Below are 24,679 nucleotides of genomic sequence, written 5' to 3'. Positions count from 1 at the left end.
ATATTTGATTTTTCAGATATCAAGAAGGGATTAATTTATTTTTAAGTTGGCCTTGGAATAAAAAGCCTAAGAGTATTTGTTATATTTTCAATGAATAAATTAAGATTAATATAGTCATATTGTTAATTAATGCTAAAAGGTAAATTTCATAATATATGAAAACAAACAAAAATTAAATTAAGACCGGAGGAGTATGTGATTTTCGTGGCATATGAACAACTTCAATTACATGTGTTTCCTTATTAATTTACTCAATTAATATCGCCCTTTTGAGTAACCCCAAATAATAGTGAATACTACCTCCATTTTAATATGATCATATTGAGTGCATATGAAGTTGTTGGCCCAAACTCAACATAAATCTTTAATTTAATTTGGATGTACTTTATTTTAGTAATTTTTTAGATTATTTTTTTACTTATCAATTTTACATATTTGCTGAGAAATAAAAAAAATTTAGATAACCAAGAATTTCAATTGCACTCCACATTATGGAATTCTTATTAAGAGGGTGTTTGGCTAAGCTTATAAGCTGGTCAAACTGGATTATAAGCACTTTTTGGCTTATCTATGCGTTTGGTAAGATTAAAAGTGCTTATAAGCCAAAAGCCATAAGTTGGTTTCCCCCAACTTATCAAATTTCAGCTTATAAGCACTTTAGGTTTGACCAAAAAATTTACTATTCTATCCCTAAAATAATTCTTTTTAAACAAAACTCTTCGTATACCCAGTTCTTCAGCTGCTTATTATTAATTTCAACACTTTTATCCAAACACATAACTGCTTATTTTTTAAATGAGGTTCAACACTAAAAAGTGCTTTTCAGCACCTAATGCTTATCAGTTAAGCCAAACGGGCTCTAAATCAAGTTATTTAAGATGGAAAATTGAGATTTTAAATTGATAGAACAAAAATATTTTCACAATCCAGATTATGTGATTCTTCTTATCAATTTCATATTGAGTTTCTCATTTCTGCTATATATACAAAGAATAGTAAATAACATATTTCAACAACACGATAGTAATAACCACAACTTACATTTAAATGTAAGGTGATACCTGAATTTATAAGTAGACTAATAAAAATATTATTTGGTTCTTCCGTAGTAATAATATTATTTTTATAATGCACTAATTAATTTTTTTTCACAAGGGCTTCTCACTACAGTCAAAGCTATGGGTGCTCCCGAATAACTACTGCATAAAGATGTCATGCATTACAGAAAAATATACACAATCATAACTTGTCAAAGAAGCGAATTATTTCATTTAAGATAAAGTTTACTAATAATTCCATAATCAAATATGATACACATGGCATTTCTTGCTATGTCCAAAATACTTGATACTCTATGAAAGAAAGAAAAAATAGTAGTTCGACTTTTATCTATTTCAACTTAATCTTCTCAACAACCATTCATAAGCGATGATAAATTATTTTGTTGGTCATTATACAGCCTGCTCTTCAAGAAGTAATTTTGTTAACTCATGATTTGTAAGAAAGGATACTCCACTAACATACTTAAAATATGAAAAATACATCACATAAGCATAAGGTGAGCTATCTATTATTGGCAATACAATCTAAACCATTCCTGAAATATTTGTAAAGTTCTTTTCTTCTTTTTGTGTTGTATGTTGAAATTTCTTATGACATTCTAAAATACCAAATAATTCGTGTAGATTTTCAAATAGGATCAATTCTAATAGCAAAAGAAAATAAAGTCTTAGTGTTATTCTCCACTTTGCACAAGAAATTTTTGAAGAAAATAAAAATTAAGCTCAAATAATTTATTGATTTAGTCAAACCAAGTAAGCTCAATTAACCTTAAAATAATTGTCCACCTTCTTTTCTCTAAGAAATAAATTAAATCAAAATTAAAGTGGAGAAAATACAAATTCAAAAAGGCTAGGGATAGAATTCAAAAGGCTTTCAATTTTAGAAAGCTAGGCACATATATCAAAAATCCAAAAGTTTAATGAAGGAACTGTATATTGCATCAGTTTTCCAAATATAAAATTTTATCAACTCAAAAGAAAAGGTAAAACTTGCACGGGGCGCCCTATTTGGTCGCCCCCATTTAATTTATACCTATTTTTTTTAAACCTTTTAACTTGTACCCATTTTTTAAATAACTTCAGCCCCCTTTCTCCTCCTCTTTCTCCTCCTGAAAGTTTTGTCTTTTCTTTTTCCAGAAGTAAGGTTCATCCCTATCTGCTTTTTCTTAATTTTTCGGTGAGTTCTATAAATTTTCACGCCAACTTATACATCTAAAACAACCAATTTGCTTTCTTCGTCATTTCCTATCACGTGACAGGCATATATATACAGCTGACCTGGTGATTTATTTGATTAATTACTACTGTTGGACCACATTTCAAGGAAGCTAACAACTACTGTTTGTTTTTGGTGTTTGAACTGTTTGTAATATGGAACTAGTCAGGATTCAGGTCTTGTTCGCAAGGTTAAATTTAGTCTTTGGATCTACTGGTTGCCTCTTGTTTTCTGCCTTTCTCCTATTTTTGGATACTTGCCTGCAGGACTTTTTTCGCAATGTTTTAATTTTAAAGTGGAAGTGCTTGTTCAGCTTTACGTATTCTCTCAGTTTGGTCAGGATGATGTGGCAAATAAAATTATAAACAAACAAAAACAGGTTCCCAGTTACAAAGATAAAAATGTCAACTCCCAATTACAAAATAAAAACTTCAGCTCTAGAGCTGATGTTCCCAAGTTACAAAGACAAAAGCTGAAGTTCCCCAGTTACAAAACAAAAACTTCAGCTCTAGAGCTGAAGTTCCGCAGTTATAAAACAAAAACTTCAGCTCTAGAGCTGAACTTCAGGTCCGGCTAGAATGTTGAAGCTTTGCGTGATTGTCTTTGCTACTTCAGCCCCGTATGCTGAAGTTATGCGAAAAAGCGGGTACACTTATAATTTTTTTTGCAAAGCGGACACAAATTAAAACGTGTCACAGAAAACGGGTATAGATGCAAATGCCCTAAACAAAAGTTGTTGTAGACTCATCTTTATGGCCCCAGCGTAAAGCATCTAGTATGCCAAGTGGTAGAAGCTTTAAATTTACGGGTACAAATAAAGTTGCTTCCTTTAATATAATTACCTAAATACCCTATGGGCCCAGGTTACAAAGTCGGCATATAATTGGCATTTAAACTAAGATTCTGGTTTTTTCGTCATTAGGCCACAAACAGTCATGTTGACCCGAAGCTCCTTAAACTGTGCCTTATTAATAGTAGGAATGAGTAAAATACAATACTCATTCATATATATATATATTCACGAGTTATTGAATAAAAAAAAATTGTCCACCATGCTTTTTTCCCCCGATTTGGACACACATGCTTTGATAAATATGATCCATTCATATGTCTCATAGACATCAAAATAATCAATTCTCACGCTTATCGTGATAAACAACAACTTGTCAAGTACTACCATACATCGTCCATAAAAGAAAGTTAAGCAATTTACAATTCAACGTAAATATCATATAACCATCAAGGGAAGTAGTGAGATAAATATGACTGCTTCATGTCTTTAACGAGAGGTATTAAGATTGGGTTTTGAGAATAGAAAAAATTCAAATAATTTTTTTATTCCTTTTAATAAATATTAGTGGCATAACTCTAAATTAATCGATTGATTTGGCGCTTCATTCAATACCCGTCCACTTTAGTGTTGGGTTTTTTATGTATTTAATTAATATATTAAATACTTAAAAGATGGTGAATGAGAAATGGAGGAAAATAAAATTTTTGAGTAAAATTTTTAAGTTTCCCCTTGGTAAATGGATATTGTCCCATATTGGAATAGGAAGAGGTTTTTTATGGGTATATAAGCAATTGCTCTTCTTCTAGCTTTTAAAGAGTTGAGAAGAAGACAAGTCTCGCGCCGTCGTCGTCGCTCAGCTCGGCTTCGGCTTCGGTCAATCGATTGATTGATTAATTTTTGGACCAAATTTATTTGTTAATAGTAAAATATTAACAGAAATGTTATTAAATATTTGTTTTAATAACAGATTATTAATATTAAATATTAATATTAAATCCAATACGTTTTTCTATTTTGGTAACAGAAAATTAACTACCCTCTTCAATTTTCCCTATTTATTGTTGAGTAAATAGCCATTTATGTAATGACATTTATGTTGTGGCTATTTTGCAGAAACAGCCATTCTGAAGAGTTGCACCTCTTCAGATTTCAGCCCAACTTTGGCTATAAATACAAGACTATTCTGCTCAGAATTTCCATATGATTTTCTGAGTTTCTCCTTCTGCATAATTTTAGCATCAGGCAAAGCAATAGTAAGTGTGATTTGCTACCGAACTTTGTGTTCGCTGAAACACTGGGGTTTGAAGTACCACTACACTAGTGTGTAATTCGTTCTATCCTGGGAGGAAATAATCCATAACCTTGGGTACTAGGAGGGGATTAAATTCCTTAAGGAAACACTGTGAATTCAGTGGGCTCGAATTGGTTTTCTGTTATTTCGTTGTTCACTTCTGTTTATGTTCATTTCTGTTTATGTTCATTTCTGTTTATGTTCATTTATATTTCCAGAATTACTTTACAAATACAGTTTACTAACAAGCTTAAGGAATTTAACTATTTTCTGTATTTATACTTACTGTTTCTAGAGAGTAAAACCTTTGTGGTTTTGTACTCTATTGGAGATTAAAATCTACGTGATTTTAACGTTTGTGTCATTCTTTTACAAAAATGACTAATGATAACGGAAACCAAGTTGTTCCGATGGTGACTGCCAATGCCTCAACGAGCCGAACAACATCGGCAACATTGGCACCGGCGGAGAAACCCAAAAAAAATTCTGGGATTAATTTCAAGCGTTGTCAGCAAAAAATGTTCTTCTATTTGACTACTCTAAGTCTCCAGATGTTCATCAAGGAAGATGTTCCTGTGCTGTCCGATGAAACTCCAGAAACTGAACGCTTTCTCGTGATTGAGGCGTGGAAGCATTTAGATTTTTTGTGCAAGAATTATATTCTAAGCGGGCTGGAGGATGCTTTGTATAACGTCTATAGTGGCGTGGAAACGTCAAAAGAACTGTGGATTGCGCTTGAAAAGAAATACAAAATCGAAGATGCCGGGTTGAAAAAGTTTGTTGCTGTAAAGTTTTTGGACTACGAAATGGTAGATAGCAAGTCTGTTATTACCCAAGTCCAGGAATTGCAAGTGATTATTCACGATCTCCTTGCTGAAGGTATAAATCAAATTAATACTGATGTTGAAAGTAGTAATCTTAGTATTTTTACTAACAGAAATTTTATTGAAGGTCTTGTCATCAATAAAAATTCCAAGTAGTAGCGATGATTGAGAAGTTGCCTCCTTTGTGGAAGGACTTCAAAAACTATTTGAAACATGAACGCAAGGAGATGTCCCTTGAAGATCTCATTGTTCGGTTGAGAATCGAAGAGGATAACAAAGCTGCTGAAAAGAGAGGCCGTGGAAACTCAACAATAATGGGAGCAAATATTGTTGAAGAGAACAAAAAGAGGAAGAAGGCTTCTGGACCGAAATACAACTCAATCAAGAAGCGGTTCGGTGGAAACTGCTACATGAAAACCGGACACAAATCTATAGAGTGTCGTGCTCCGAAAAAAGACAAGAAGAAGGGTCAAGCAAACATGGTTGAAAAGCATGATGATGTTGATGACTTATGTGTCATGCTTTCCGAATGTAACTTGATGGGCAATCCTAAAGAGTGGTGGATTGATTCTGGAACCACTCGCCATGTTTGTGCTGTTAAAGAAGCTTTTGCTACTTATGCTCCTGTTGGACCTGATGAGACGATTTCTATGAAAAATGCTGCAAAGGCCAAGATTGAAGGATGTGGGAAGATATTTCTCAAAATGACTTCCGGCAAAGTAGTGACTTTGAACAACGTCCTTAATGTTCCCGAGATTATGAAGAATTTAGTCTCTACTAGACTTCTTGTTAAGAATAGTTTCAAGTGCGTTTTTGTATCTGACAAGGTAGTGATTAGTAAGAATGAAATGTTTGTAGGAAAAGGTTACCTTACTGAGGGCCTTTTCAAGCTGAATGTAATAGTTGTTGAAACTAATAATAAAACTTCAGCTTCTTCTTACTTACTTGAGTCAAATGATTTATGGCATGTACGTTTGGGTCATGTCAATTATAAAACCTTGCGAAAAATGATTAACTTGGAAGTATTGCCTAAGTTTGAATGCGAAAAATCAAAATGTCAAATATGTGTGGAATCTAAGTATGTTAAACATCCTTATAAGTCGGTTGAAAGGAATTCAAATCCTTTAGACTTAATTCACACAGATATTTGTGACATGAAGTCAATACCATCTCGCGGTGGAAAGAAGTATTTCATAACTTTTATTGACGATAGTACTCGATATTGCTATGTTTACTTACTTAATAGTAAAGATGAAGCAATAGACGCATTCAAGCAATACAAAAATGAAGTTGAAACGCAACTTAACAAGAAAATCAAAATGATAAGAAGTGATAGGGGTGGTGAATATGAATCTCCTTTTGAACAAATATGTTTAGAATATGGAATTATTCATCAAACAACGTCCCCTTACATGCCCCAATCCAATGGGATTGCAGAAAGAAAGAATCGTTCATTAAAGGAGATGATGAACGCATTATTGATAAGTTCTGGTTTGCCACAAAACTTGTGGGGGAAGTCATTCTTACAGCTAGCCTAATACTAAATCGAGTACCCCATAGCAAAACACAATTCATTCCATATGCAAAATAGAAAGGAAGGAAACCCAACTTGAATTATTTTAAAGTGTGGGGGTGTTTGGCAAAAGTGCAAGTTCCTAAACCCAAAAGGGTAAAAATAGGATCGAAAACTGTTGATTGTGTTTTCATAGGATATGCGACTAATAGTAAATCATATCGATTTCTGGTTCATAAATCAGAAAATCCCGACATTTATAATAATACGGTTGTAGAATCAGATAATGCTGAGTTCTTTGAAAATATATATCTGTATAAAAAGGAATGTGAGTCGATTGGTGAAGTATCTAAACAACCTCGGGAAGAAACAAAAGAAAGTACACTTAACCAGGATGATCCAAGACGTAGTAAACGTCAAAGAATGTCTACTTCATTTGGACCAGATTTTGTGACTTTCTTATTGGAAAATGAGCCTCAAACATTTAAAGAAGCTATGTCTTCTTCGGAATCATTGTTATGGAAAGAGACAGTCAATAGTGAAATATAATCCAATTGAACAACCATACATGGGAATTGGTTGATCTTCCCCCTGGAAATAAACTATTGGGTTCTAAATGGATCTTTAAGAGGAAAATGAAATATGATGGCACTATTGACAAATATAAGGCAAGACTTGTGGTCAAAGGGTATAGACAACGAGAAGGTCTTGACTATTTTGATACATACTCTTCAGTTACAAGAATTACATCCATACGAACGTTAGCAACGTTAACTGCAGTTTATGGTCTTGAAATTCATCAAATGGATGTAAAGACGACCTTCTTAAATGGAGAGTTGGAGGAAGAAATCTACATGGAACAACCTGAAGGGTTTGTGGTTCCAGGTAAAGAAAATAAGGTTTGTAGACTTGTTAAGTCCCTTTACGGATTAAAACAAGCACCCAAACAATGGCATGTGAAATTTGACCAAACAATGTTGTCAAATGGATTTAAGATAAATGAATGTGATAAATGTGTGTATATTTAAAATGTTCCAAATCACATAGTCATTGTTTGCTTATATGTGGATGGTATGCTTATAATGAGTAATGACATTGCCAACATAAATGCTACTAAGCGTATGTTAACTAGCAAGTTTGATATGAAAGACTTGGAAGTTGCTGATTTAATTCTGGGAATTAAGATCCATAAGACTTCTCAAGGTCTGGCACTGTCACAATCTCATTATATTAAAACAGTACTTGAAAAATTCAAGCACTTGGGCTTTAAAGTTGCAAAGACTACAATTGACATGAATCTTGCATTAGCAAAGAACAAAGGCCAAAGTATATCACAATTGGATTATACTCGTGTGTTGGGATGCTTAATGTATATCATGAATTGTACACGACCAGATATAGCTTGTGCTATAAGTAAATTGAGTCGATATACGAGCAATCCATGTCAATCTCATTGGATGGCTAGGAAACGAGTTTTGGGGTATTTAGCATATACCTAGGACTTTGTTTTACACTACAGTAAATATCCTGCGGTCATTAAGGGACACTGTGATGCAAATTGGATCACCGGATCAACTGATTCCAAGTCCACAAGTGGATATATATTCACTATTGGTGGAGGATCGGTATCTTGGAAGTCGTCCAAACAAACTTATATTGCCCGCTCTACAATGGAGGCTGAGTTCATAGCCTTGGATAAAGCCGGTGAAGAAGTTGAATGGCTCCGAAATTTCTTGGAAGATATTCCATTTTGGCCCAAACTGTTGGCACCAATATGCATATATTGTGATAGTCAAGCGACAATTGGAAGGGCTAGGAGCGTTATGTATAACGGTAAATCTCATCATATACGACGAAGACATAAAACCGTTAGACAATTACTCTCTAGAGGAATTATCACAATTGATTATGTAAAGTCAAGTGATAATGTGTCAGATCCGCTTATAAAAGGCCTAACTAGAGAGGTAGTTGAAAAATCATCAAGGGGAATGAGACTGTGGCCGAGAACAAGTCACAGTGGCGGTAACTCTACCTAGAAGACTGGAGATCCCAAGATCTAGGTTCAAGGAGATCAAACAAAGTCATTAATGACGTTTCAACATTGTCAAATAAACTTTTGATCCATTCTTGTGATGAGACAATGTTCAGTACCAAGGATAAAGCATTAAGGCTTTTTAATGATTTCTAAATTTGATACGGGGTATATCAAATAGTGTATCTATGGGATGCCACGTTTAGGAATCACCTATGTAAGTGTGAAGTGTTAGCCGCTTCAAGGAGAACTTTGTAAGGCTAGTTCTCTACGCACTAATGAAACCAGGCGGTGTTCATGGCTGAAATGAACACAACAATGAGAACCAAAGACGGTTAAGAATTGGTTGTGTGACATGTGGTTGTCTAGGTATACACCAAAGTTCGACGGTTCAAAGATATCAAATCTACCGATTGATCGAGTATATCCGACATAAGTTCACTACGGAAAGTTCAAAGGGAAACCTACTTATCCAGATGCAATTAATCCTTACTTGCGAATCACACAGTTTTTCATGCATACTTCCGTGATATAGCCATTCCCCATTCATGTGGGGGATTATTGAGTTTTTATGTATTTAATTAATATATTAAATACTTAAAAGAGGGTGAATGAGACATGGAGGGAAATGAAATTTTTGAGTGAAATTTTAAGTTTCCCTCTTGGTAAATGGATATTGTCCCATATTGGAAGAGGAAGAGGTTTTTTATGGGTATATAAGCAATTGCTCTTCTTCTAGCTCTTAAAGAGTTAAGAAGAAGACAAGCCTCGCGTCGTCGTCGTCGTCGCTCGCTCGGCTCGGCTTCGGCTTCGGAATCAGAATCGAATTCGGAATCGGAATCGGATTCAGATTCGGATTTTGTCAAATGATCGATTGATTGATTAACTTTTTGGAACAAATTTATTTGTTAATAGTAAAATATTAATATTAAATCCAATCCGTTTTTCTGTTTTGGTAATAGAAAATTAACTACTCTCTTCAATTTTCCCTCTTTATTGATGAGTAAATAGCCATTTATGTAATGACATTTATGCTGTGGCCGTTTTGCAGAAACAACCATTCTGAAGAGTTGCACCTCTTTAGATTTCAGCCCAACTTTGGCTATAAATACAAGGCTATTCTGCTCAGAATTCTCATACGATTTTCTGAGTTTCTCCTCCTCCTTCTGCATAATTTTAGCATCAGGCAAAGCAATAGTAAGTGTGATTTGCTACCGAACTTTGTGTTCGCTGAAACACTAGGATTTGAAGTACCACTATACTAGTGTGTAATTCGTTCTATCCTGGGAGGAAATAATCCATAACCTTGGGTACTAAGAGGGGATTAAATTCCTTAAGGAAACACTGTGAATTCAGTGGGCTCGAATTGGTTTTCTGTTATTTCGTTGTTCACTTCTGTTTATGTTCATTTCTGTTTATGTTCATTTATATTTCCAGAATTATTTTACAAATACAGTTTACTAACATTTACTTGATTTTTTGGCCTTTTTGTTTGTTCATAATATTTGATTTTTTCAGATATCAAGAAAGAATTAGTTTTTTTTTCAAAGTTTCCATTGGAGTAAATTGCCTAAAGGTATTTGTAATATTTTTAATGCAACAATTAAGGTTAATATGATTAATTTTATTGTTAATTAATAGTAGAAGATAACTTTCATAATATATGTGAAAATAACCAAAAATATTAATTAAAGTGGAGGGGAGGGAATATTGAAACACCAGAAAAAGCGAGATAACCAAGTTTATATCCACTCGGAGTCTTGGACGATCATTAGTATATAACTACCTCATCTATTTTGCCACGCAAAGAGAAAAAGAAAAATAGAACATAGGGTTTAAAGGGAAAAAATGAGAGACAAAAAATACTATATCTTTTATCAAACGGTTTTTTTTCTAATCGTGTGGTCTTTGGCTGAAATCTCCGCGACTGAAATCTCTCTCACTCTCTCTCTAGATTATCTCATATTCGCTCCCTTGCTTCCACCATTGGCTTATCCTCGCTTCTTGAGTGCTCCCTAATTTCTCTGAATTGCGAAACTCTTGCCTGAGACAATCGCAGCTTTGAATGCGAAACTTTTGATTCCTTTCATTGGCTGTGATTTTACTGTATCATTACCTTCCGGCGGAATATGTTTATTTATCTTCTTCATCTTTGTGTTCCCAGACGAATGAGCTTTTGTCACAGTTGGCTTGATTTTCACCTCAACGCGGAATGAGTAGTTCGTGCACCGATGCTTTTGAATAGACATGGCTTCTGCTACTTCAATGTCAGGTGGTTACTACGTTTATTAATTTCATTTCAATGTTTGCGTGAATAGCGTGTTAGTTAATCAATACACCTTAATTGCAAAGTAGTCGCGCGCAGGCTATATAAATTATGTAATTTTATTCCAATATGTTTCATTCCACTGCTAAATTATTTGTATTGCGATAAGGCAATAAAGGTTTTCAGTGACTGGAGGTTCACTAAATCTACTACTAACAATTTCTCGTGGAAAACAGTGGAGCTAACGTGAATAATGTGTTAGTCTTGTATTTATTTATTTTAACTGGATTTAAGTTATATACAGAAAGTGTCTGTTATAAACTGTTCGCTGTTATAGCAGATTACTTACCAATATCTATTTTAGGTTACCAATCAATGCTATTAAATAGAGTTACATGCAATTAAATTTAAATGACCTGATTATGTAATTATTTATTGCGCCGTCAGTGACTAGAATTAACTCTTTTTTATTTTGCAGTTTCTATTGAATGTGTGAATATATGTAAGTCTTGGAAAGGAGATGTGAGTGGGAGATTCGACTGTAGTGTGCTATCTTGTGCCTGGAAGGCGCCAAGGGCCTTGACTGGGTTCCTTGCCAGCACAACTCATCCTTCTCAGTGTTCCTCTACTCCTTATAGATATGGAAGAAGAAATCGTCTCCACCGATGTGTAAGTTTTTACTCAACTCCCAACTTACACTCTTTGAAATTAATCACATTGAGTTAAGAAAATTTTATGTCCAAAAAGCTAGCTTTAGAGGCTTTTCTGCCTTGCAATGTACTAAAACTTGTTGGTCATTTACTTTTTGCCTGTGGTTAGTAACCTATTTGTGGTTCCTTATGTTGATGCGTAACTTGATCTAGGGAACAGGTAGAAGAATATGAGAGTCCAATTCAAAATTTTATGGTATTTATTGGAGCGACAGAACATTTATATAAACCCCCTTGAATGCCTTAGATACCTGGTGTCGAACAGTCTTATATAGCTCAACACCCTCTCTCACACATGTAATCCAATTTTGGGTTCACATGTAGACTTGGATGCAGATTTTACGAGCGTGAGATGAACTTACTAAAAGTTGCATATATTAGTTGAAAGAATTTGAGTATCCAACTTGAAACTTTAAGGCAATGATTCAATAGCTCAAGATCTTTATAGTTCATATTCTTGTTAGAGTATCTGTAAATTACACATGGAATTCGGTAAGAAGATTAGTTTGTTTGATTCTTATTCTTTAGTTAATTAGAGGAGGCTGACTTAGAGAGCTTGACCTCAGTCTTTATGATATGTTTCAGAATTTAAGTCGAGATACTTCTTGTTTTGCCTTCCTCATTCCTTCCTCCTGTTATTTAAAAACATTATGTGCAGCAAGCTATAGAAGTTTTTACAGGGTTTTTGTTTTTTAGAATGGTGGTGTCCCGGCCAGCTTGTGTGCGCCTTGACTATTCCACCAGGTACCTGCAACCTCCTACCAGTACAAGTACCGGGTAACTCTAACCACAAGGACTTAGATAGATGGGGAGAAATCACTTAGCATTTTTTGCTTCTGTTGGGATTTGAGCCATGGTCTCCAGTTTGTTAGAGAGATCTCTTTCATTTTTTCTTGTTTGTTGAAGCAAGGGCGCTCTTTAGAGCATTAGAGGAAGCTGTTGGAAGATAGAGTTCTTTTGGATTATGTTTCTGTGCTACCTATTAGAAGATTGAAGATTATTTCTGATTATTGAAATGCCTTCAGTTTGATTTCCTTGGCTGATGAATAATCCTTTAGCAATTTCCTTGGCTGATGAATTAATATTTTCACCAGTTATGTCAACACCTAATAAATCACATCTGTAATAGATTCTGGATGATGCCCTCAATTGTGCCTAGTGCAGCCTTTGGGTTTGTTCAGTTTAAACCTAAGTAAGGCTTCATGAATGAGGTAAAAAGTGGGAGGGTCGGTAGCGACAAGAAAAAGAATAAGTTGTCAGGATCGCCCCCTTCCCCACTAAAAAGAAATAAGAAGTAAAAGAAAGAAAATTCTGTGTCTTGAAAATGTCTTTTCTTGGTTATAGAGTTGCAATGGACTTCAATAGAGTGGAATGGTACAAAGAATTCATATACTGACCCCAACTAATCTGGAATTGACTTGTAGTTGATTGAAAAAAGTATCAAAGTTTAATGGTGCTACAACATCTGTTCTTCTTCAATACTTGTAACTAACATATACTAAATGCCATAGACATGCATATAGTGACGCATTAGAAAAATGAAAATGGGTGTTCTGGTGGCAAATACATGGATAGGCTGTCAATTTTGGACTGTATCAAGTTTCTCGAGACCCTTTTCTCCTGAGGTTAGTCAGTGACTCAACCAGCACGAGTTTAAGCTTGATCCATGTGGACTTTATTTTTGAATGTGCTTACTTATTTATACATGTATTTTCTGGAAAGTCATGCATGCAAACAGCACAGACTTATAGCTGATTTTCTTGAGAAGCAATAATTATTTCTTTTACAATCTTTCACCTGACTAGATTTTACTTGTGGCAGAGATGTTATACTTCTGATATGGATGAACGCTACTCTGATGAAGCTCTGCAAGCAGTCCCTGGCTCAAGGCTTCTACTAACTACTTCTAGCAAATGGAAATTATGTTGCTCTTTATCATTTTCTTCAGAGTCTTGTGAAGAGATATCTCCTGAAAGTTTGTGGGAGGTTAGTGATCCTCCAGCTACGGAGTCATCTCTGATTCCTGGCATCATTAATGACCAAAGTCTGCTTTCCTAGTCAAAACTTGTTGGTTTTATTCATAAATTAGCTTGCCTAAGCATCATAGCTCTCTCATGATAGAAAGATCATGAATTGTGATTATCAGTTGCTTTTGGAAATTGAGAAGAAAATGCAAAATTAATCAATTTCTCTGGCAGGAAAGAAAATGGAAAATCCTATTGACTCAAATATCGCTAGCTATCCTAATTAAAATAGAAAAGCCTGAGCCTATCTCAGAACTGCTAATTCCACATTCTACTGATTGTTTTTTCTTCCATACATAAAACTTTCATACTTTCAATATTGAATCTACTGCAGCTGGTGTCTTTTGTGTGCATTTCTTTCTACATAAATTTAGACAAATTCATGTTCCTTCTGAAATTGATTAATTTTGCATTTGTGAATAGTTTTTGAAAGATACAGAATGAATTCTCAATTTTAAGTGCCTGATTTTTATGCTCATTTGCTAATATCAAGTGTCTGATATTGTTAGTATACTGAGCTGAGGGTCTATCAGAAACAACCTCTCTACCTTCACAAGGTAGGGGTAAGGTTTGCGTACACACTATCCTCCCCAGACCCCACTTGTGGGGTTATACTGGGTTTGTTGTTGTTATGTTAGTATCTAACCAAAGTTAATTATCTGTTTCACAGGGTCTTATACCTTCCATTTCATATCTTTCTTACAAGGAATTGGAATTGGTTCGCAAGGCTTTGAATGTAAGTATATTCCCATATGATCAACATAATTGATCTTCTCCTCGGCTTTGATTTCCTTTCTCATCACTTCTTTCTTTGCAAGATAAAACATCTGTTACAAATATTTGGCATGCCATAATCTCCAACTAAATCAGAATAGCTGAAAAACCTGTCTGATCTACTGATTATTATTACAGCTTGCTTTTGAGGCGCATGATGGTCAAAAGCGTCGTAGTGGAGAGCCCTTTATTATTCACCCAGTTGCAGTTGCACAGATCCTTGGACAGCTTGTAAGTTGTGCGAACTATTGTACTTTCCTGGCTCAGAAGGCATAAACTGAGTTTGACTTTTTTCCTTTTTCTTTTTGAGGAATTGGATTGGGAGTCAATTGCTGCTGGGTTATTACATGATACTGTGGAAGATACAAATGTAGTTACTTTTGAAAGAATAGAGAAGGAATTTGGTCCGACAGTTCGGCGTATTGTTGAAGGGGAGACTAAGGTAGTTTCTTCTTCTTCTCTCTCTCTCTCTATATATATATGTATATATATCGTTTGTTTAAACAATTAAAAGAAATTTGTTCCTTTTTGACGTAAATGGGATTGATGTGTTAGGTATCCAAGCTCGGAAAGATCAAGTGCAAGGATGAAAGCCATGTACAGGATGTCAAAGCTGATGACCTTAGACAGATGTTTCTTTCCATGACGGAGGAGGTAATGCCCCTGTTTACTTGTACGGATTTAGTTACTTTCTTAACAGTCCCTTATTTAAAATGCTTCTGTTTCAGGTCCGTGTTATAATTGTAAAATTGGCTGATAGATTACATAATATGCGCACTCTTTCACATATGCCTCCACACAAGCAGGTATATGTACATCTTAATTTTTTGTATCCGTCTCTGTCTAATATCTAACAATCTTGTTACTCTCTTTCCTTTCCAGTCTGGCATTGCAACAGAGACGCTGCAGGTTTTTGCTCCTTTGGCAAAACTTCTTGGAATATACCAAATCAAGGTCTCTTTAGCTTCTTTAAAACTCTTAAATGCTTTGACATACCTAAGATATATTGTACCTAATTTAAATTTCCTTTTCTTCCTCCCTTCCATACAGTGGCTGGTTGTCACTTGTCTGGCCTTCAGTTAGCTGTTGATGTACATGAATGTCTCTCATTTTCTTAACCCTTTTCCTGAAATTGCTTAATGATAATAGTAGTCGTTCTCATTATCAGTGATATACGATCATATTAATATTGGCATATCGAGTTTGGAATCTCTTCTGCAAAGAGACCTATGATGCAGCTGATTAAGTGATTTTCGGTTTAGTCCTCTCTTGATCTATTTTGTCCTCTAGTAGCCTTCTTTATCCTAGATGGACCTATCCTTTTCTTTTGTCTAGTGAGAGAATTGGGGCTGGGTGGGGCATTTTCTCTGGAAGCTACCTAAGAGGCTTTGAAGTGTTGTGGTTTACTGCCACTTGTTTCATTATGTACAGTTTCTTTTCTCTAAATTATGGTTTTATATCTGCTTAGTTTCATGAATATTTGACTTATCATCATGCAGTCAGAACTTGAAAACTTAGCATTTATGTATACAAATGCTCAAGACTATGCCAGGGTGCAGCGAAGAATTGCAGAACTTTATAAAGAACATGAAAAAGAACTCAAAGAGGTATCTATTCCTCACCCTTTTAAAACCTAATTACTTATAATGCTCAGAAGACCTCTGTCATCCAACCATCCATGCTGCGACATGCAACTGTTACTTATAAGCAGAGAACATTATCTGTTATCACTGTGGTGTTTATTGAAAGCCGTACATAGTTATCAGTTCACCTTTTTCTAAATGCGTCTTTTCTTCCCTTAGGCAAAAAGAATATTGATGAAGAAAATAGAGGAAGACCAATTCTTAGATCTCGTGACGGTGAAGACTGAAATTCATTCAATATGCACGGAACCTTACAGGTGCACATATGCCTATTTCCTGGTCCTAAGTTCATATTTATTTTTGTTGTTTATTGCCTGTCCTGGCATTCATACAGTTTTTTTCCTTTCAAGATTCTCTTTGTTTGATAGTAATTTTTTAGTGGCGGGTTATCACAGCCTCAAAGGAAATACAAATTCTACTTTAGCTTGATGCCTACCTAATTAGTTGCTCTACCATCTGCCTAATCAAAAAAAGTTGCTCTACCATAGCCGATAAATTTCTGATTAATGACTCATAACCATTTTACCAGCACGTTGCTCTTTCTGCCCCGAAGTGTGGAACCTCTTCTTATTGTCGTTCTGCCTATTGCTTGTACATTTTTTGGGATCTAGGGAATTTCTTTCCACACCTGGAGGGAAAAAGTATGTTAATTTTCTGCTCTACTTTCAGGCCGTAGTGATCTTGTCTAATTTGTTGCATTGTTTTCGTGTTTGGAGTTTCTATCATAAGCAAAGCTACAATGGAAGTTCTCGGTTCTTCTGATCTTTAAATTTTATTTTTTAATTCACACCTGAAATGTGCCCCTTTTGGTAACCTATACATACATATTTTATGGTTGCGATGGTGAACGTTTCCTCAGCCAGCTTTTGTGATTCTTATCTGCAGCATCTACAAAGCAGTGCTGAAATCTAAGAACTCGATAAACGAAGTGAACCAAATTGCGCAGGTCCTCTTTTGTTGTAAGCTTGATTGATTTGATAGAAGATGCTCTGTTTTGTGTAAGGTTATATATTAACTTTATATTCTTGGATTGCCAGCTTCGAATTATTATAAAACCAAAGCCTTGTGTTGGAGTTAGGCCCCTTTGCAGTGCACATCAGGTAACATGTTATGAAGATGGAGATACCACTTCCTTTTGAAGTTGAATACTTTGTTGGGTTTTACCTCAATTTTAGCTGTTTATAACATATATTGTTCAAGTTCAAGGGGGTTATAATTTGGAAACCTTTGACCAGAACATCAGGAAGTGAACAAGTGGGCACACTACTTGTGTATTCCCAATGTTATGATAAAAGTGGCTAATGGTGGTGTATTATTTTGTTACTGGAATACTGCGTTCAGAAGATGTTTTGTGATCATTAATTTTTGCTTTAAAATAAGACCAGTTAGTAATGTCTTATACATCATATAGATTGGTCATTAATGTCTTATACATCATATACTTTTTGGTCAGGCTCATTCGACGGTGACGTCAATGAGGAATGTTTAACCTACCTTATAAAAAAAAGATTGGTGCCTAAGTTTCTATATTACTTTGGACATTAAGTAGAAAGATTGCTGCACGATGCATCAAATTCATATTTGAATCAATACCTAAACTTGCATCTCTTTCTGTATAATGTATAGAGATGCCTCTAACATATTTTTCCTCTGTAGATATGCTATCATGTGCTTGGACTTGTACATGGAATTTGGACACCTATCCCGCGGGCTGTAAGTATTGCATAATATATCTGCATCCCTTATTCTTGTGATATGCTAATGGACTTTGATTGCTCTATTTGTAACATTTTGCAACAGATGAAAGACTACGTCGCCACTCCAAAGCCTAATGGCTATCAAAGTCTTCATACAACAGTGATCCCATTTCTTTATGAGAGCATGTTTCGTTTGGAAGTTCAGGTACATTCATGGCACCTCCCAAAACTTATGAACAACAATGATATCAGTTACTCCTTCTATACCAATATTTATGACACACTTTCATGTTGGAACATCCAAGAATGTTTGACACCATTCTATTTCCACACAAATTTTCAAGAATTCAAATACATTAAACTTTCCAAATCTTAAAATTTTCTTTGATGTTTCCTGTATCAGAATAACTTTTTAGCCTATTACTTTAATATTTTGTCCAGCTTTGAGTGGGGAATATATATATCCTATTAGAAGTGTCTTTTTTAAAAAATAAAAAATAAACATAATCCTATTGAATGTCTTTGACATTTTACTTTCTGATTTTTGGAATTTGTCTCATGGTCTATTGACAAGGTAGCATTTATTTGGTTCTGCTTATCTTCTAGCAGCTTGATTATACTTGCGTAATATTTGGCAGATAAGAACTGAAGAGATGGACCTGATAGCTGAGAGAGGCATTGCTGCGCATTACAGTGGGAAAGGTTTTGTAAATGGTTTAGTTGGGCATGTTATAACCAATGGTAGAAGTTCACGAGGGAAAATAGTCTGCCTTAACAATGCCAATATTGCTCTCAGGGTATAAATCTGTTGCTTTTGCTAAATTGTCTAGTGCCTTATTAGCTGTGTGGTCTTCATCTATAATTATTACTAGTTGGGAATAGGTTTTAGACTTGGTAGAAAATTTCTATTATTATGTTACTACTACTACTACTATCATATACTCCCTCCGTTCCAGTTTATGTGAACCTATTTCCTTTTTGGTCCGTTCCAAAAAGAATGATCCCTTTTTAAATTTGGAAACAATTTAGCTTAAACTTACAATTCTACCCTTAATGACAAGCTTTTATAACCACACAAATGCTCTGACCCCTTTTAGACTTGTTTAGGACCACAAATTCCAAAAGTCTTCATTTTTTCCTAAACTTCGTGTCCAGTCAGAGAGGTTCACATAAATTGGAACGGAGGGAGTATATATATATATATATATATATACACACACACACACATATATATATGCATATGTACATATATATATATATATATATATGTATGTATGTATATATATATATATATATATATATATATATATATGTATGTATGTATGTATCTTCTTTTTACTTGCACTTTTATTTTATTTTGGTATTGATGTTGATATGAGTTGAGCTAATATATATATATGTATGTATGTATGTATGTATGTATCTTCTTTTTACTTGCACTTTTATTTTATTTTGGTAATGATGTTGATATGAGTTGAGCTGAATGAAAGGAATAAGGATTCATATCGCCGACCCCAACTTGTTTGGGACTGAGGCGTAGTTCTTATTGTTGTTGATAAAGTCCTTTTCTGCTGTAGATTGGCTGGCTGAATGCAATTAGGGAGTGGCAAGAAGAGTTCGTTGGAAACATGAGTTCTAGGGAATTTGTGGACACTATTACCAGAGATCTGTTGGGTAGTCGTGTCTTTGTGTTTACACCCGGAGGAGAGGTAAAATCTGCTCGATATTCTACTCAATTTGTTGCCTTTTTCGGTCTTGTTACATTATCACTGTACCACTTTGCTCTTTGCAGATAAAACATCTCCCAAAGGGGGCTACCGTCATTGATTACGCGTATATGATACACACTGAAATTGGCAATAAAATGGTGGCCGCAAAGGTTTTATTCTTGTTACTATCTGTTTTTAATGCTTAATGAATCTGGATGTGATTGCAGCTTCTTCTGTTTGCAGGTGAATGGTAATCTTGTCTCTCCATTGCATGTACTTGCAAACGCAGAAGTCGTAGAGATTATCACCTACAATGTTAGTTGCTATGAATTCCATACCTTCTTCTGCTTATGTTCTCTTCTCTATATTTCTTCCTCCTCCTTTTGTGGGCAGCTCTATGCTTGTTACATTTTCATTGTTTTTGTCTTACTGAGACATTTAATCATGTCTTATATGTCTTGTAATTCTGAACATTCTAAATATCAACTAAACCTTAGAGTTTAAGCAATATGGGTGGAAGAAATGCAATTTTTTGTGGTTATGGCTTAAGCTTACAGTCACAAGGTTAAGCAGATAAAGTTCAGCTGTTACTTATAAAAATAAGAAGATAAAGTTCAGTTGTTTCTAATATGTAAAGCATGTATCTTTTTGGTTTTCCTTTTCCATTTAATTCTTCAGTTTTTGCACCTCCCTCTTGTGCTATTGACATTTAAACTTGTCATGCTTCAATATGTATTGTTGGCAAGGGAAGATAGTCTACTAGCAAGGCCGCTACCTCCAACCCTAAGGTTGGGAATTTGAGTCACCTACGGAGCAAAGCAGGAACCGGCCACAATGTTTATTGGGGGGTGGGGTGTTTGAGGTGTTCCAGGTGAATTTATCATATAAAAAGAAAAGATTTTCTTTATGTATTATTGTGCTTCTGTCATTCAATTACGCACGTAACTGTACCAACTAATTTCTAACACAAGGATTAGCCATTTTTTAGTCTGAAATTGGATTTATTGTAGCTAACTTTAAGTTGTTGGATTTTTGTGCCTTGGAGTACGGAGCAACCTATATGTGTAGTATCATCATTATTTTAATTTTTGTAAGCTTAGTAAATTGTTACTTGATGCAGCCAAGTTATTAGTTCATCATGCTGGTATTTACAAGCATCTTGCTGTTTACCTTTTCAGGGTCTCTCCAGCAAGTCTGCTTTTGAGAGACATAAAGAGTGGCTTCAACATGCAAAAACTCGTAGTGCCCGGCACAAGATTATGAAAGTAGGTGTTTTCTGCATATGGAAATTTTGTGTGTAGTATTATCACTATTACATATTAACTAATGTGGTGCTCATTTTGTCCTCAGTTCTTGAGAGAGCAAGCTGCATTATCAGCAACTGAAATAACAGTGGATTCGGTAAAGGAATTTGCGGCTGAGTCTGAAGGTGACAGTGGATTGGAAGAATTAGCAGATTATTCTAAGGAAACCAAACATTCATGGGAGAAAATCCTCAAGAATGTTATGGAGACATCATCTGCAAGTATGAGTACTGAAGATATTTTCCAACTCCGTAGTACTAGTATTCAGATTCCCAAGGTAAATGGGAAACATAACAAATGCATGCAGCATATGAGTTTGAAGGCCACAGGGGAGACATTGTCACAAGGAAATGGTGTTGGCAAAATGATACTTGCTAACATACCAAGGTACAGGGAAGTTCTGCCAGGATTGGACGGCTGGCTGGCTAGCAAAGTTGCAACTTGGCATAACCTGGAAGGGCACTCTGTCCAGTGGCTTTGTGTTGTCAACATAGATCGAAAAGGTAATGATTGGGCTAAAGGCTAATTATTTCATATGGGCATCAAACTGGATAAGGCATCTCTGCTCATCTATTGTAGATGCATTTTTGAACTTTCCTATGGATTGGTGGTTCTACCTAAGTCAGTCATTGGAAAAATCATTACCACTAGCACCGCAAGTATTTTCTTCTTTTTTTCTTCCCCCACTCTTTGCTTCAAGCATCTGGTAGCTTAAACCTACCGGCCCGGCCAATCCAGACTCCCACTGGTATGCCACTAAGGGAGGGGGGGGGGTGAGTGAAAAGCGCTCCAAATCAACAATGTCTCCATTCCCAGGGCTCGAGCTCGAATCTGAGACATCTGGTTAAGGGTAGAGACCCTAACCATCACACCATACCCATTGCGAGAGATGTGTGAGAATGGTGTGTTTAAAAGTTTGACTACCTCGAAGGAGCAAGTATTTTCAAGTTCTAAAGAATGACGTGTTTAAAAGTTTAGATCTAACATTTAGTTGTTAATTACAGCTTAACTACTGAATTTATTTTTACCTTTTTGATGTAATTTTTATAGTTCCAACTACCTGTATTCCAGTTTGTTAACCTCATATATTCATTTTTACATGAATATTTTAATATCTGACCAAAAAGTTTCATGGTTTATAACTTTTAATGGCTGATATCTCAAACCATGATTTTAATTAGGCATGATGGCGGATGTTACTTCAGCATTGGCAGCCGTAGGCATCAGCATATGTTCTTGTTCGGTGAGTTGAATATTTATCACATTATTTTCCATTTACTTTATAAAAGAAATCACATTATCTTTCATCTAGGTTTCAAACTCCTGAGCTACATATTGATCATCGGAATTATAATAGGGTTTGGGTGGACAATGAAGCTGTTAGCAGTTGGTGTCTAAACTAAGCTTGCGTCTGCGAAAGTGTTCACCATTTGTTATATGCTTAATAGCTGAACCTGGAACTGCTCCATTGTAGTGGTTCAGCATGAATTAGACATCTTTATTAGCTATCTCAATTAGGCAGTTCGTGATGAAGTAGGTGACACTGTTAGCTTTTTGATCTTTCCTATGTCAGCAGGAGCTAACAATCGAACTCTGTTAAATGAGGACTTTGCAAGTTTAAGTTAGTTAATTAGATTCAACGCTTACATCTTGGTGCAGTAAGAGAGCATACATAGCTTTTCTCGCTATGCTGATGGCGAAGTAAGAAGAAATGAAGGTAACACCTGGAGTGATTGAAAACCTTTTGGGAGGGCATTTAGCATTTGAACAGACTATGGGGCCTCATAAGTAGGAAACAGGCGGGGATAGGATTTATATTTACAGAGCATGTAAGGACAGTATCTGAACATTCATTGTGAAAGTGGTGGACTAAAGAGAAATTCGTGCTGAACTATTATGAGGGAGAGGACTAAAACAATTCTCAGCTACTTTTATGCTGAGCAACCTATATAGTATTAATTTTCATTCTTTCCATTGCATTGTTCTATTAGGTTTGGGATATCACCTTTTGAATCTGCATTCTGAAATATATGAAGCTCTCAGCAACTAAATAGTCATATTCTCCTTCCGTTTCGATTATTTTAAACTTTTCAATCATGAGGTGACCGAATAGTTACTCTACAAACTGCAGGTTGAGACGGATAGAGGGAAGGGAATGGCTGTCGAGCTATTTCATATTGAAGCGAGCCTCGAGAGTTTGGTATGCTTACTGAACATGCGTCGGTATAACAACTTTCTCTTCATGTGCCATTTTATGAATTCTCAGCTCCTGCAGGTTGATGCATGTGCAAGGATCGATATGATCCTAGGTGTTTTAGGATGGTCCACGGGTTGCAGCTGGTCAGAGAACAAACAGTTTCTAGAATGCTAGTTTAATGGCTTGATGAAGAGTACTTGCCCAGCTGTTGAAAGCTTGAGAAAAAAGTTTTGTCCTCTAAAACCAGAATTCCCTTTTTCTCATTTCTGGGTGGTTTTTCTCTTAGTTTTCTTTGAAAAATATTTCCCCTCCCACCCTCTTGACAAGTATAGAGGCAAACAATATTAGGCAATATGGTGTCAGGCGATTGTGTATATAAAGGAAGAGTAGTGACGAGTTATACTTGTAAAGGCATTTTGAACTATACGAACTCCAACAAACTGATAGATATTCTATACAAAACTTTTTTTGGGGATCTATTTCTTATATGTGATTATATGGGTTTGACGCTATCCCACTGACCTCTTTTTCTGGGCAGAGGCTGATCTAAGATTTACGTAACGGGTTCAGGCGGTTGTCACTAGAGCAATTGCTTCCTTAAAATTATAGGTTTAGAATGTAATATTCATTCTTCTTTTACAACTTGTTTGTATTGTTGTTAAGTGTCGTTTCATAATGTATCGTATTGTATTATACTACATTGTATTGTATTGTTTGATGAACACAACGTTTGGATAGATTGTATCGTTTGACGTCATTTTATGATGTCATGCACCAACAATATGAAGAATAAACTTGCAATATTACAATGAAAAAATCGGATACAAAGTAGAATCTATATATATATAATCGAGGGCCCTAACCCCGGTGAGGTGGCACTCCCAATAACCAGCAATTGAATTTCCTAGGCTCCAGGTTTTTTACCGGTAGTTTCACACTGAAATTACAAAAAAAAAAAAAAACGCTTCGCATATTCTTCGTCACCGCTTCTTCGCATCAAACAAACAACATCTAAACTTTCAACTGCGGTTCCACTTTCCCTTCTTCCAGCGCCGCTTCTTTAAATTCCCTTACGTTGCCCCTGTTCCAATTTACCCAACATTCTCTGAATTTAAAATTCCCTTCCCCCTATTCAAATACCCCCAGGACTCTTAATTACTGACATTCAAAAACCTATGCTTTACTCAACTACATCTCCCTTCTTTGCCTTATTTCTGATTTGCAAGCGTTATATCTATTCCGCCAAAAAAAACTGTTTCCCTCGCCGCCAATGAAGACATCTGAAGAACACCGTCCCCCACAAACAGTTTCAGAGAAAAGTCATATTTGCTCCATAATTCCTGGTCTGTAATCTTTTTATAGTTATTTATCATTTATGCATTATTCTTACATATTTTGCTCTTACTAACTTCTATGGAACCTAATCTAATTTTATAGGCCTGGGCAAACAAGGATGTGAAAACACAGACAAAAGATTGAGGTACAGTCCGAAACTTCTTCGCACTTATGTTTTCCCTCCAAATAAGAACTTATAACGTCACTATTCTTTGATACTATAATTTTTCCCCTATAAACAACGATTGGTTATGGTGGAGTTCTTCTTCTTCTGCTTGTGCTTCGTACTG

General features: G+C 35.4%; 1 protein-coding gene across 1 annotated transcript; it reads left to right on the top strand.

Annotated features, from left to right (window-relative positions):
- The first annotated feature begins 10,571 nt into the window (after window positions 1–10,571).
- Window positions 10,572–23,533, top strand: LOC104239548 (putative GTP diphosphokinase RSH1, chloroplastic). Its single transcript, XM_070156041.1, has 24 exons — window positions 10,572–11,002; window positions 11,475–11,665; window positions 13,528–13,692; window positions 14,401–14,466; window positions 14,643–14,735; window positions 14,815–14,946; window positions 15,060–15,158; window positions 15,233–15,310; window positions 15,387–15,458; window positions 16,004–16,111; window positions 16,307–16,404; window positions 17,033–17,093; window positions 17,185–17,247; window positions 17,804–17,860; window positions 17,948–18,049; window positions 18,483–18,641; window positions 19,422–19,553; window positions 19,637–19,723; window positions 19,797–19,868; window positions 20,732–20,818; window positions 20,904–21,360; window positions 22,039–22,100; window positions 22,989–23,057; window positions 23,133–23,533. Exons 1-24 carry the CDS (start codon window positions 10,978–10,980, stop codon window positions 23,226–23,228), a joined length of 2,631 nt encoding a protein of 876 aa, XP_070012142.1. The 5' UTR covers window positions 10,572–10,977; the 3' UTR covers window positions 23,229–23,533.
- The last annotated feature ends 1,146 nt before the right edge of the window (window positions 23,534–24,679 follow it).

This window comes from Nicotiana sylvestris, chromosome 9 (assembly GCF_000393655.2).
Source record: "Nicotiana sylvestris chromosome 9, ASM39365v2, whole genome shotgun sequence".
Classification (NCBI taxonomy): Eukaryota; Viridiplantae; Streptophyta; class Magnoliopsida; order Solanales; family Solanaceae; genus Nicotiana; species Nicotiana sylvestris.
Note: the sequence above shows the minus strand (reverse complement) of the source record. Positions and strands in the feature narration are given on the sequence as shown.